The following is a 14,479-nucleotide window of genomic DNA, read 5'->3' on the forward strand; positions in this document are numbered from 1 at the left end:
AATAAAATCCACAGACACTCTAGCTTCACAACAAAGCTTGAAACCAGTCAAGCACTTTATTTTTTAAAAAAGAAAATGTCTAACACTAAAGTATATCATCTCTACATGTTACAGTCAGTCATCTGCCCTTCTCCTCCTCCTATTACACACTGTGTTTTCTCTGTTGAAAGGAATCAAAACCCACTACCAGAAGCTGTCAGTTTACTGAGAGGGAAAGAGACGGGCTGAAATACCAGGGACCCTAACCCTATCCTATGGATAGACAGGAGGGAGACAATGCCCTTCAGAGACTACTGTTCCTGGAGGGGTATAAAAAAAGGTTCCAGGCATTCAGCTCAGTCCCTGGAGCAGAAAATGTGGCTTAGGGCTAAGGTGACTGTAGTTTTTCATGACTCCTATAAGGAAAAGAGGCATCAACAGGCATACGCTTGGATAAAATATGTACACCTTTGTTGCATTAGAACTGCTTATTGCTGTAGTAAGCCTGGTAGGGGCACCTTAAAAAAGCATGTAGAAGATGTGAAAGTAAAGGCCACTGGCAATGGCACTTGGATCTTTTCAAGAAGTTGAGCCCTCATCTCTCACTGGGGCTAAGGAGCTGTACTCTGGAATAGATGGAATGTTAAAATGTGATGAAGGGCTGGGTGCTGATGGCTCACACCTGTCATCCTAGCTACCCAGGAGGCTGAGATCTGAGGATCATGGTTCAAACCTAACCTGGGCAAGAAAGTCCATGAGACTCTTATTCCAATTAACTACCTAAAAACCAGAAGTGGAGCTGTGGCTCAAAGCAGAAGAGTGCTAGCCTTGAGCACAAAAGCTCAGGGACCGTACTAGGCCCTGAGTTCAAGTCCCAGGACTGATAAACAACACAAAACATAGGATGATGGGCTTGGTACCTTAGCAAGATAGCACCAGAAACCAGACAGCACCCCTAGGAGCTGGGCAGTACAGTCTTTGGTCTATGGCAGGTGAGGAGCTTGGAGCCCCCATCTACACTCCAGCTCTGTTTGGGATTAGTCTAGCTATTAGAACCTTACCCGAGTTAGGATGGATTCCTCCTGGCCAAGACAGGGTGCCTGCACCCTTAGGCCTCAATGTAAGCTGATTTCCCACCCATTCAAGTTCAAAGAATGAGTTCGGACAACCAGAAAGGAAGATGAGACTGCCACACACAGCTCAGGGTATTAGTACCACTGCCACAGTCCAAAGAGAAGGGCAAGCCTGTGAGTGGGCAGCCTAACCAGCACTTTCCATCCCTTACCTTCAGTGCTAGGGATAGAAGCAGGGGCCTAGCACTTGCTGGGCAAGAGCTTTACAACTGAGTTACCCTAGCTAGCCTTGTTCCTCATGATGTCAAGTTACCAAAAACTGGAGTCAGGAACAGTTTATATTTCTTATTACAGTCAGAGCCAGGCACTTGGCAATAAGGACTAGTCTCTACTCTTCAGCCCAAAGTCTGTCCTGGGTCATCGAGATTCAGCACTTATGCTTTGATGTGGCAGTATGTCCTCCCACTTTCTACCAATACCGAAATTCCCAGTAGGGTCAGAGACGGTATAAGGCCAGGAAGTTTTCCCTAGACATCAAGTCTATGGGTCAGTCTTGTGTCAGAAGCTTAAAAGGAGTATCAAGAGCCTAGTATGGGCTCTAACAAGCTCCTAGGTGGGGAAGTAAATGTGTTCTAGCTGGAGCTCAGCTCCTCAAATCTCAGCCTGGAACAATAACATAAACTCACTGTTGGCAGAGTGATTCTGAGCAAAAATTTGTGCAAAGCCCAAATGGTGGTTCTCATATTCTGATATTCCAAAAACGCTGTGGCTCTACAAGCTGTGCATTTGTTCTTGGGTAAGAGACAGTGCCACGATAAGGTGGTGAGCGGGAGAGAGAGTCACACTTTGCCCATTCTTTGGACCACGGCTTGGCCTGCACCCTGCTGAAACGTTTGCCCAAAGGGTGGACAGGGCCAGCTGGGTCAGGCGACCCCCTTGGGGGCTCCACACACACTCTCTGCCGATGGCACTAGGAAAGCTCATGGATATGAGGGAGGGAGAAAAATATTCTGGATTTTTTCTTTTTTTTTTGTCAGTCATGGGGCTTGAACTCTGGGCTTGGGCACTGTCCTTGCGCTCTTCAGCTCAAGGCGAGCGCTCTAACGCTTGAGCCACAGCGCCACTTCCTTTTATTCTGGATTTTTGTCTTGGCATGGCCACTGTTTGGGAAAAAGAGACTCAGCTACTCTGCACTAGGCCACACTTAAGGGCCAATACTAGTCACCCCCAGGGCTGCTGTGAAGACTAGCTGAGGGCAGTAGTGTATTCAAGGCTTGTAACTTGTCCGGTATTTGGTATGGACAGCGCTTCTAGAGCCGTGGATATTTTCCAAGTTCAGGAACCTGTCAGGAATTATGCCTATCATTGCTCCAAGACCAGCAACAACAAGTGTGGATGTTGTAACTTAAATAAACCTCTAAAGTAGATGGAGGGCTGGGATGTAGCTCAGTGGCAAAGCGCTTGCCTAGCAAGTACAACGTCCTGGGTTCGATCCCCAGTACCAAAAAAGAAAAAAGACAAAAAAATACAGTTAAAGTAGATGGAGCCAGACACAGGAATTCTCCCCAACAACAGGAAGGAATGTTTCTCCTGTACCTATCAGTCATGCCAGAATAATAACAGAAGAAAAGGCATTCCTTCAGCTTCAGGAAAGCATTGTGGCCACAGGAAGGTAAGCTTACGCATCCTCCCTGTCTTCATCTTTGGGAGAAGAAGGAAATGGACAGGGACTCTCCTTTGGTAGAGCCAGCAGAAACACTTAAATTCTTTACCACACCACTGCCTACCCAGTGCCTAGCACATGGTCAGCACTCACAAAATATCTGAAAAGGTCATGGAAAGCCAAAAGCAAACCAGAAACAGTTTTGTCTTTTGAAAAGTAGTTAAACCCTGCAAAACAGCTTTACAGACACTTCTTAAACCCTAGTAGGTTAAAAAGTCAGGACAACATCCCGAGTCAGGGGTGTTGGAGAGACTCTCCAAAGACACCATCGCCCACACTCCTGCAGTGTCCCAAGACAACCTAGGTGTGGACCTGCAGGCTCAGCAAAGGAGGAAGCGACACATGTTACTTTGGCCAGAGGAAATCCCTTTCCTTGAAGAAGCTTCCAGAGCCTGTGGCAGGGGCCAGGGGAGGAACAAAACTTTTGGCACTCTATGTAGATGCAGGCATCCATGGAAAGCTGGCTTTGTGGTTTTAAAAGCACTGACGTGGACCTCTCTGGGGGCAGGCTAGCAGGGCAGAGCTGTCTCCTCTTCTGTAGCCAGGTTATAGGCTGAAGCAGTCCGAGCTGAGTGTTAGACCTGGGTCCTGGCTGATTCTGGGGACGTCCTCAGGCCTCAGTTGTGAGCTGAGTGTTAGACCTGGGTCCTGGCTGACTCTGGGGCTTACTCAGGCCTCAGTTGTGAGCTGAGTGTTAGACCTGGGTCCTGGCTGACTCTGGGGCTTACTTAGGCCTCAGTTGTGAGCTGAGTGTTAGACCTGGGTCCTGGCTGACTCTGGGGCTTACTCAGGCCTCAGTTGTGAGCTGAGTGTTAGACCTGGGTCCTGGCTGACTCTGGGGACGTCCTCAGTTGTGAGCTGAGTGTTAGACCTGGGTCCTGGCTGATTCTGGGGACGTCCTCAGGCCTCAGTTGTGATCTGAGTGTTAGACCTGGGTCCTGGCTGACTCTGGGGCTTACTCAGGCCTCAGCCCTATCCAGTAAAACATGTGAAGTGGTTGGCTTAGGTTCCACCACCCTAACGGGGCAGAGTGGAGCAGGAAGCCCGTCGACTCACAGAGCCACCGTTGCTCAGCCAGCAGGAGACCCCCCGCTCCCTTTGCCCGACATGCACCATCCCCCAGAGGACACCAGCAAAGAAGCAGAGCACAGAGCTCTGTTCCTCCAGAACCAGGGCCATCCCCTGCCCTGGAGAAGCAACTGGGAGTCCAGGAATGGCTGGGAGAGAGGAGGAAGGAGCAGCCATGAGCATCACCACTCACATCACAAAGAAGCTACTTGGCCACTTGCTCCTCAGGCCTAGTTTCTTCCCTGACTGATTTGCCTCTCACAGAGGGAAGACCACAGACCCTGGGGTTAGGCAGGCCTCAACCCTCGCTCCTCCTTTCTTCTCCATTGTCTTCTTGGGCACACTGAGCCTCGGTTTCCTAACCAGAAAATGGCTATAATATTACAAGGAAGTTGCGAGGGTAAACCATGAATGCAAAGTGCCAAGAACAGTTTTGGCACCAACTAGCTACTCAGCAAAGGGGTGCTCGTGAGTCATGTGCCTTTCAAATGCTCCCTTCTTCAAACAAGCGTGGAGACTCTGATTCCAGGTAGACAAAAATGAGAAGCCCCAAAGAGGGTGCAGGAATTCTCATTTTAAAAGCCCTGGTTGGACCAGAGTCTGCAGCAGGAGAGTGAAGCATGCTCCGGGGTGGGGCCACATCGTGGGGATGAGTCACAGTCCCAAGGCAGAAGACGGGAGCTGAAATGCTCTCCAGAGCCACTTCAAGGGTCGCTGCATGTGGTGAGGCCTCAGACGCCGAAGGCCCCCAGGGCTTGAAGAAGACACTTTCTGAAGATTGGCAACGGAGTCAGCTTCAATAGACAGTTCTCCCTATGGTAGGAATTTTGGAAACTGAATACAGCCACAGGCCTGGAGGCACAGGGAGCTGCTGGAGCCAGTCACCACAGACTGGGGGCACTACCTCTTACCATTTGCCTCTAAGCAACAAGAGACTTCCCAGCGTTTCTTTAGTTGCCAGGTCTGGGCCCTGGAGTCTGAGAAGTCTCTGTCCCACTGCCAGGGGGCAGTGCCACTGAGTGGAGTAAGCATTTTCTTGTTAAGGCAAGGAGCCAGTGTGGATTTCCATCTCGTCAGCTGTGGCCTATGAGTCCCGGGGATTGCCGGGACGGTGGGGGTCAGACTCAGAGCCCCTGCCATCCCAGCCACTCACTCCGTCACGGGAGGGAAGAAGCCAGCCCTACTGGGCACCCGTCCTTTGAAATTCATGGAGCCTAGTAAAGTATGATTGTTAAGTATGCGGGGTAGGCCCGCAGGGACAGTGTGGCCACGCAGGGAGGGGCAGGCTAGGGCTTCTTCCTGAGGTAGTTGGAAGGAATCCAGCCTTCCCAGGAAGGGGCCCCACTGACAACATGGCAAAACCACCAGCCGCTGCTGTTCTTCTCCCGGACTTCAAACACCGTCCCTTCCTGGAAGCTGCTGGTATCTTCATCTCCTTCAAAGTTGGCCACAGCCACATATAAAGTGTCTTTCAAGCCCTCGGTTTTGGGGAAGGAGGCTGCGGGTCCTCCCTTCCTGTTTTCCCCCATCTTGCTGGCTGTACGTGGTCCTGGGCCACCTTTGCCTCGTATGTCATCTTGGCTCACAGAATAGTTAGAGAGAAAAGGTTTGGCTTTGGGCGGAACCAAGAGGGGGCGGCCTGGAGTAGGAGCAGCCCTGTTTTCATGGCCTTCATGCTGTGGTCTGACCTCAGGGGAGGCCCTGGAGGATGACGATGCTATGCTTTTGGGGGGAGGTGGCCTCCTGGGTGGGACCGCAGGTCTTTGCTGGGTAGCTTCTTGGAGAGGCATGGGTACGTTCTTGGGCCCAGGATCCGCACTCTTGGTTGGCCTTGGTGGGGCTCTGCAGGACATCTCTTTGGGGCTGAGCCCCTCCTGTCTGCCAGACCGGTCCTGGGCATGGGCAGGTCCCTCCCCGGGGAGGAAGCCTTGGCTCAGGGCTGTGTCTTGGCCCCTCGCAGCCTGGTGGTTTTCCCCATCCTTCTCTGGGGACTTGGCGGGCCTGAGCTTCCTCCTGAGGTTGCAGATATCCACTTGGTCTTCACCCTGAGCTGGCTCTGTCCTAGGGGAAGGAGATGGTTTGGGCCTGACTTGAGGTCTGGACTTCAGGAATGGGTTTTGGGGGGCGGCTCCTGGCTTTTCCTCGGGCGCCTCGGCCTTGGCTTTGGAGATGGGCCGGAGGTTGGGCTTCTTTACCTCCTTGGCCAAAACCTTGTGGCCGCACTCGAGCCCCAAGTCATTTTTCAGCTGGAACAACTTGCTTTTATCAGGTTTGGGCTCTGGCTTCCTGCTGTCCCGGGCTGGAGGGCTGTGCTTGGATGGAGTCATTGGCAAAACTGAGCCGGGAGGCTTGGGTGAGGAAGCCCAGTGCTGCTCGACCCTCGGCCGCTCCCTCTCCAGCAGTGCTCCTTCTGACTTGATGATAGACTCCTTTCGAGGAGGGAGGCTAGGCTTTTCCTCCAGGTCCGGGTCTGAGATTTCCTCATAGCCTGCAGAGGCAGACATGTCTGAGGATGCCTTTCTCGGGGCCTCCTTCCCTCCCTTCCAGTCTCTGGACCACATCATACCGGAGTCCACAGTACCATGTGGTGCCTCTGGGAGGGGCCTGGAGGGGCCCAGAACTTCATTGCTCGTGCTATGCTCCATCCCTGCTGCATCCCCGAGCCGAAGCTGGGTCATCTCATGGGGCAGGGGCGCCAAAAAGTTGGGTCTGGAGGCATTGCTGGTCTTTTTGTACTTGTCAATGAAGGTTGCCGGCGCCCACCCTTCCTTATCTTCCATCTGAATGTACCACCAGCCACTCAAGCTCTTCTCAATTACCTGGGAGGAGGCCAAAGGAAGCCACAAGCCAGGGATTACAGTGTACATGCAAAGGAATGGGAAGCAAAGGAATAAAAAAAAGTGGAAAAAAGAGGAGAAAGCAGATGGGGGAGATACAGAAGACACAAAGTCAGTCACAAAGGACTACATACTATACACTTCTTGAAATAACTAAACTAGGCGAGTGTACAGCCGTGGAAAGGCCAGGGGAGAGGTGGAAAAACAGGGAGTAACTGTTACTGGGTTAGGGATTTCTTTCTGTCCTGGAATTAGATAGTGATGATGGATGTACAATTCTTTTTTAAATAGGTCTGAGACCTGGCCTTGAACTAGGTCATTGATGCTTTCACTCGTTGGCAGGAGCTCTACCAACTGAGCTACACCTCCAACCTCAATGGGCATGCAACTCTGTGAACATACGAAGCTCTAAATTTCACGTTTCTAACTGGTGAATGGTTTAGTGTGTGAATTACAGCTCAATAAAGCCACTAACTTCTTCCTATTTTTCAGAAGCAGAGGAGGTGGGATAACAGTGTAAGGGATGATATTTAGAATCAAGTTAGCAGGAGCGCCGGTGGTAACCCCAGCTACTCAGGATGCTGAGACCTAAGAATCACAGTTCAAAGCCAGCCCAGGCAAGAAAGTCCATGGCACTCTTATCTTCCATAGACTATTCAGAGAAAGCCGAAAGTGGCGCTGTGACTCAAGTGGTAGAGTGCTAGCCTTGAGCAAAATAATCTCAGGGACAGTGCCTAGCCTCTGAGTTCAAGACACACACACACACACACACACACACACACACACACACACAGAATGAAAGCAGGCAAGGCACAGCAGGTGTACTCACCTCGACCTTCAGGCCAGCCTGGAAGCTAATGCCATCTGGGATGGTGGTCTGGAACTCAGCAATGGTGTAGTACTCTTCTTCCACCTGGGGTGGGATGGGGGGCTTCGGCAGGTTGAGACCTCGAGGCTGGTAGGGTTATACAGAGGGCTAACTCCAGGCTAACCATGGAACTGCAACACTGAGTCAGGACGGGACTGAGGGACTGGGGGTGGGGAGATACACAAGGCCACTGCTGGCCCTGGTGACTCGCTGCTGTCCCCCAGATGAAATTTAACTGGCCCTTCAACTTTAAAGCAGGGAGAAGAAACATGGGGCTTTTAGCTGCATCATGAAAATTTGGGACCAGACAATAGTCTCTTAATTTAAGAGGACTTTAAGAATAGTCTGAATTTAAGAAGAACACAAATTTGCAAATCAATCTGGACTGAACAAACTGATGGTGGATGTGATCTTGGGCAAATCCCTGCCTGTGTGTCCTGTGCACTGAGCATAATGCAGTGCTGATCTGGTAGGCCTGTCGCCAAGCATCAGCTGAGAACACAGGGATGCACCTGATGTACAGCACGGCACCAACAGGTGCTCAATCAATGGCAAACGTAAAAGCGTGGAAGCCCTCTTCTCCAAGGACAGGGTGAGCAGCCCTCATGCAAATGTGGGCCCAAGAGTTAAACACATTTATTCATATTTCTTTTTCCTTTTTCTTTTTTGTCGGTCATGGAGCCTGAACTCTCTCTAAGCCTGGGCGCTGTCCCTCAGCTCTACCACTTGAGCCACAGTGCCACTTCTAGCTTTTCTGCTTATGTGGTGCTGAGGAATGGAGCCCAGGGCCTCATGCATGCAAGGCAAGCGCTCCACCACTGAGCCAACTTCCCAGCCACTCATTCATATTTCATGCATAAATGCATGTATGTAGTGCGATATCTTTAGACAACATTTTTAATGTATCTGTATTATGACTGCAGCGTATCATGTGAGGAGGTCAAGTGTGGGACTTTCCACTTGTGGCATCATATCAGTGTTCAAGAAGTTTCAGATTTGTGGGGCAGGGAGAAGTTGGAGAAAAAAGGGAAGGGGTAACAAGTTTGACAAGAAATGTATTTATCACTTATGTAACTATAACCCCTCTGTACATCACCTTGACAATAAAAAAAAATAAAGAAGTTTCAGGTGTTGGACTTTTAGATTAGGGATGTCCAGCCTGGATTAGTTAGAAAGGCAACAAGAGAGTTAAAAGATGGAGGGTAGGGCTGGGAAGGTGGCTCAGTGGTAGAGTGCTTGCCTTGCATGCCTGAGGCCCTGGGTTCGATTCCTCAGCACCACATAAGCAAAAAGAAAAAAGCCAGAAGTGGCACTGTGGCTTAAGTGGTAGAGTGCTAGCCTTGAGCTGAAGAGCTGAGGGACAGCCCTAGGTGGTGAGTTCAAGCCCCAGGACCAAAAGCAAAAACAAGACAAAAAAAGATGGATGATACAAAACGTTGTCACCTTATCTAAGAATCTGCATCATTTGAGAAGATTAACCTAAGAGGCCTGAGCTCAGGAAGCGCAGTAGGTTCCCAGCGTGAAATGTCAAAGTGCACTGTGGAACACAGACATGTGTCCCCACCTGGACCTCCCTTTTCCCACCTGTCACGGAGAGCCTGCTACAGAAGGCTACTGTATGCATAGGAAAGAGTATCTCTGGAAGGGGGGCAGCCCTGACAGTCTTCCAGAGCAAGGCCACACTTACAATGGTCATATCCCGGCGAGGAGGGGGTCTCTGCCTCATCTTTGGTGATCCTATAGAGAAATAAGATATGTTTCATACTCGAGCAATGCTCCACAGACAGAACCCTGCGTGTGGATTCAGGGAGGCCATGTACTTCCACAGTGCACAGCTCAAGCTCTCCTCACCCAACTCAGGATCCTCTGTCAGCTTGGCCTTTCCTGGATCTTTTCTACATAGAAACAGAAGGTGGAGGTATAGCTCAAGGGGTAGAGCACCAACCTTGAGTAGAAAAAGCCAAGTGAGAGTGTGAGGGCCCGAGTTCAAGTACCAGCACAAAAAATGCACCGCTTCTCTGAGCCATCTGCCGGTGGCTCACACATGTAACCCTAGCGACTCAGGAGGCTGAGATCTGAGGATCATAGTTCAAAGCCAACCTGGGGAAAAAAGTTCCTGTGAGACTTTTATCTCCAGTTAATCAAAGAGGTAGAGCACTAGCCCAGGCCTTGAGTTCAAGCCCCATGACGGACAATGAAACAGAACAGAAGGGGATGGAGCCTTGAGTAGTGGAAAGCTTCGCAGCACGGGACAAAGCACATGGCTGGGTCTAGACTCATAGGCCTCCAGCACGGGACAAAGCCGCATGACCCTTCTGCAGGGCAGCGCAGCCAAAGCACACGCCTCCAGGGACAACAGTGCAGACAGAAGTGACAACGGTGGAGCTCCGGGCTCACGGCGGGCAGGCATCAATGTCGTGATGCTTTCCTCTGTGCTCTAGAGCAAGCCCAGAGTAAATAATACATAAAGAGGGGGAACCAAACACCGCCCGGCTGACTTCAGGTCTTTTCACCCTGGAATTGGACTGCTTTGGTCTGTGCCTCAAGGTCAGAAGGCTGAATGCGATGGTCCAGGGCCTGGCTAAGGGTTTGTTTTACCAAGCTGATGCACGTGCTGCCGGAACTGGCGTGTCATGGTGTACCCGGAGTGGCGGCGTGGAAGCCTAGGCCAGCAGATGGAGCTCGTGTGTGTGGTGTACTCACTCTGCTTCACGTCGCCATCAGACACCAAGCGGCCTTCGCAGCGGCCATCCCTCTGGTTGTTGAGCAGCTCCTTCTCCCTGCCCGTGGCGGTCTGCTGCCGCCCAACGCCGTCCAGGTCGAGAGTCCCTGAGTGACTGGAAGAGGCAGGACCCAGCTTCAGGGGCTCTCCTCCGCTCTTCTTTAGATAGGACGCGGGGGCCCACCCTTCTTTGCCCTGGAACCTGGAAGGAGGAGCAAGGACATCAGTCACGCTATCTGCTCTTGCTGATGGTCACACCTCAGGCACTGGATGGCAGATGCCCAGGGCCAGAGGCTGGCCCACGGCCTTCTGATGGGGCCTGAGCCCCTGGCTTGAACTTCGGGCCTTTCCTGTCTGGTTGCAGCACCCATCTACCAGGCTTGAGGTCCCCAAATGCACCACTGTTTGTCAGACACATGAGGCTGCTCTTGGTGTTCTTCTATCTTCAGAAAGCCCTTTCCCTGCTCCTTCCTGCTGAGAACTTGCTTCCTGGGTTTGTTGACACGATTCTTCATGCAAGCCCTTCCTGACCCCAAGCCCTGTCCCCATGGCTTCCTAACGTCCATAAAGTGCCACACTGGGCTGTGGCCATCCTGTCTCCCAGTCAGAGTACGCGATTCTGGTGCAGGGACTGTGGCTGGTTCAGCTTGCTGCTGGTGGCCTGGCTGCCAGTGAGATGATGGAGAAATGAAAGGAAAAGATGCACTGGATTCTTAAAGTTGTGGGGCTTGAACTCTGGGCCTGGGCGCTATCCCTGTGCTCTTAGCTCAAGGCGAGCGCTCTACCACTCAAGCCACAGCACCACTTCCGGTTTTCTGGTGGTTTATTGGAGATAAGAGTCTCATGGACTTTCCTGCCCGGGCTGGCTTTGAACCGTGATCCTCAGATCTCAGCCTCCTGAGTAGCTGGGATGACAGGTGTGAGCCACCGGTGCCCAGAGGAATGGCAACTCTTTGGTACAACTACTTAAATAAAAGATATTTTTTAAGAAGAAGTGAAAGGACAAGTGAACACGCCGGGTGCCGGCTGGCTGCAGCCACGGGGCCTGCAACCGGCTGCCCCGACAGCCAACACCATAGGGTAACAACAGCAATGATCGGGAGAAAAGGCACTTGTGCTGGCTCTGCCCTAGGCGCTTCATGGCCTGCCTTGGGAGGGAGGGACTGTACACAGCCCCAGCGCTCCTGGTCCAAAAGCTTCAAAGGCTGCCCGTTCCTGAGCACCACTGTGACACCCAGGAAATTCCACACCTCATCCTATGGGAGGGGTGGCCAAAACGCCTGTATATGCAAGGCAGGTCTGTAACAACGAATTTCATGGCTAGAATGGTGTCTCATCTCCAAGAGCCCTCCTTTTATATATGCAACTATTCCAAAATTTAAAAACATTCAAAACCCAACTGCTTCTAGTCCCAAGGATTTCAGATAAGAGATACTCAAATCTGAATTCAAATTTGTTTTTTTACTATGGCCACACAACGGAGTTTCCATTCCACATGTCCATGTGTGAGAGGCATCTTAGCCAGTGCCACTCCCTCCCCGCTCTCCTCTCCCTCCCACCGCTCCTCCAGCTTTCAGGCACAGAGATGTCCAGTGCCTGAGGCAGAGGTGGATTCAGATCCCTTAACCTGCGTTTGGTGGCTCCTTGGGGGCGACTGCCAGTGGACTGAGCAATGATAGGGACCCTGCCAGACCAGCTCTCTTTCCCCCACAAAAGGAATTCAGTGAGTGTGATGATCAGCTAATTTTCTGCACAACAGAATTCAGTTTAATGGGCACGGCCAGAGGTGAGTGTGGTCCAGAGCTGTGCAGGAGCCAGCACACACTGCTCATGTGCTAACAGTGCACACACCTGCTGAACTCCACACTTGGTGACACCACACTGGTGACTGAGACTGGGCTCGATGGAAGCATTTACACCATGGAAACTGTTAAACATAACTCAGAGCATCTTTCTCATAATAAGCTGGTTTACAACACCTTTCAAAACATCTCCACACGTGTGGGGAAAGATGAGTACCAAGCTTTATGTGGAAAATATTTTGTTGAGTCATTTCAAAAACTAAACAGGAGCCAGGTACCAGTGGGTCACACCTGTAATCTTAGCTACTGAGGAAGCCTGAGTATCACAGTTCAAAGCCAGCCCAGACAGGAAAATCCATGAGAATCATCTCCAATTATCTACCAAAACACTGAAAGTGGAGCTGTGGCTCAAGAGGTAAAGTGCTAGCCTTGAGCACAGAAGCTCAGGCCTTGAGTTCAAGTCTCAGGAACAACACCAAAAAATTTTAAAAGCAAAAAACTAGACTAAATATGTCTGGATTTTAATGGGGAAAAAAGATTCTTTAGAAGCGCAGATGTGGAGACCAATTAGAAATCTCAGAAATTTGCCAATCTTACAATGTCCTGTAAGAGGGAATACATCTTTTCTTACTTGGAAAACCTCAGGCTAATGCAATCCGTGCGCCTAGCATGAGACAGGCCACCACTGGAGGCCTGATGCCAGAGCAGAGGCCTTGGATGAGGAAGTCAAGTCTTGGATACTGGTTTTTATCACTTTCCAGCCTCAGGTGAACCTTCATCGGAGTACAGCCCACCCTGACATCCAGACCACAGCCTCAAAAGAGGCCCCAAGCAGGCTGGGAAGATGGCTCAGTGGTAGAGCGCTTGCCTTGCATGCCAGAGGCCGAGTTCAACTCCTCAGCACCACATAAGCAAAAAGAAAAAAGCCGGAAGTGGTGCTGTGGCTCAAGTGGTAGAGCGCTAGCCTTGAGCTGAAGGGCTGAGGGACAGCGCCCAGGCCCAGAGTTCAGGCCCCACGACCTGACCGCCCCCCCACCAAAAAAAAAAAGAGGCCCCATGTTCAATCAAGTACTCCTGAACTTCATACCCACTAAAATGTTGGGCTAGAGTGCTATGTAGCCAGACAAGATCAGAGTCACATACAGTGGACATACTTTCTGAGGTGCAGTTGGAGAATGCCGTTGCTGTGCATACATAGTGTGCTTGCACAAACCTCACTGGTCTGGCTGGTCACACACACAGGCTCAGGAGCATACGCATGGTACAGTGGTTGCAGTGGAGTGGTGAGGTGCACAGCGGGTCTCGGTGGAGCCATGGGAGGTGTGACTGACCCAGAGAAGATGCAGTGTCCGCTTACTCAGGACCCACTCCTGCCCCACAGTACTGTGCTTTGCTATTATGGACTTTAGGCAAGGATATGGGCCAAGAAGGAGGCCAGAACAGCCGAGAGGTAGAAATGTCCTCTTGCAGAAACTTTGCCCCTCCGCAGTACTTAGAGATCTCTGGGAAGGTGGACCCTATGTGACCCCAAAGCAGCAGATACCTGATCTTCCACCAGCCTTCCAGGTTTTTCTGGATGACTTCCACCATAGCCCCTCTCTCCAGGTTCATCTCATCCTGGTCACGAGCTGCGTACGGGTAGACAACTGTGTACTTCTCCTCTGTAGCAACAAGATGCGGGAGTAAGAAATGGACTTGTTCCCATGAGAACAGAGAGATGACTTCCTCCAGAGATTCCAGTGCACCCACAGGCCCCACGGAGCCGGGCCACTGTACGCGGCCACAGGACAAGGGACCTAGGGCAGTCCGGGTGGCACTGCCATTCCCTCCCTGGATCTGGGCTGCAAGGTTACCGTTGTAATCTCTTAGGGAAACACTCTGACTCACGGCACGCTAACCCCCCATTCCAGGAGAAGCCTTCTAACATAACACTGATTAATTTGTTATTTCATGTCTACTTCCTTGCATAAAATTGTAGCACCACAAAGGCATGCTTTGCCTATCTCATTCGTTCCTCCGTCTCTAGCACTGGGCAATATTCACTGCCTGCAGCATTTAGTCACTGTTTAGCGAGTAAGCCTCTAGGTAGTAAATGAAAGGCCCAAAGGCCTGCTAGGAGCCACTTTGGTCACCCAGAGGGAAAATTCCTGGTAGGTTTCCCTGGTGAGGTGGAGAGGGGTCAGGTCAGAGATAAGCTGCGTGGGCAGCCAGTGGCTTCATGCTGAAACTGCCACCCAGGAGGGCACACGGGTGATGGTCATGTCCTCTACCCACCCAGGAGGGGACACAGGTGACGGTCATGTCCTCTACCCACCCAGGAGGGGACACAGGTGACGGTCATGTCCTCTACCCACCCAGGAGGGGACACAGGTGATGGTCATGTCCTCTACCCACCCAGGAGGGGACA

At 51.4% G+C, this 14,479-nt stretch overlaps 1 protein-coding gene across 1 annotated transcript in view; it reads right to left on the reverse strand.

Moving 5' to 3' along the window:
• Positions 1–2,109: 2,109 nt before the first annotated feature.
• Positions 2,110–14,479, reverse strand: part of Sh3pxd2b (SH3 and PX domains 2B) — a 68,529-nt gene continuing 56,159 nt past the window's right edge. Inside the window, exons 9-15 of the mRNA XM_042672353.1 lie at positions 13,616–13,733; positions 10,252–10,472; positions 9,236–9,285; positions 7,510–7,635; positions 6,410–6,662; positions 2,582–6,331; positions 2,110–2,467 (exon numbers count right to left, since the gene is read on the reverse strand). Coding sequence (XP_042528287.1) covers positions 5,130–6,331; positions 6,410–6,662; positions 7,510–7,635; positions 9,236–9,285; positions 10,252–10,472; positions 13,616–13,733 — 1,970 coding nt within the window. The 3' untranslated portion in view covers positions 2,110–2,467; positions 2,582–5,129. The remainder of the gene's footprint in view (positions 2,468–2,581; positions 6,332–6,409; positions 6,663–7,509; positions 7,636–9,235; positions 9,286–10,251; positions 10,473–13,615; positions 13,734–14,479) is intronic.

The sequence above is a fragment of the Dipodomys spectabilis genome, unplaced genomic scaffold, assembly GCF_019054845.1.
Source record: "Dipodomys spectabilis isolate Male_0828 unplaced genomic scaffold, ASM1905484v1 ptg000699l, whole genome shotgun sequence".
NCBI lineage: Eukaryota > Metazoa > Chordata > Mammalia > Rodentia > Heteromyidae > Dipodomys > Dipodomys spectabilis.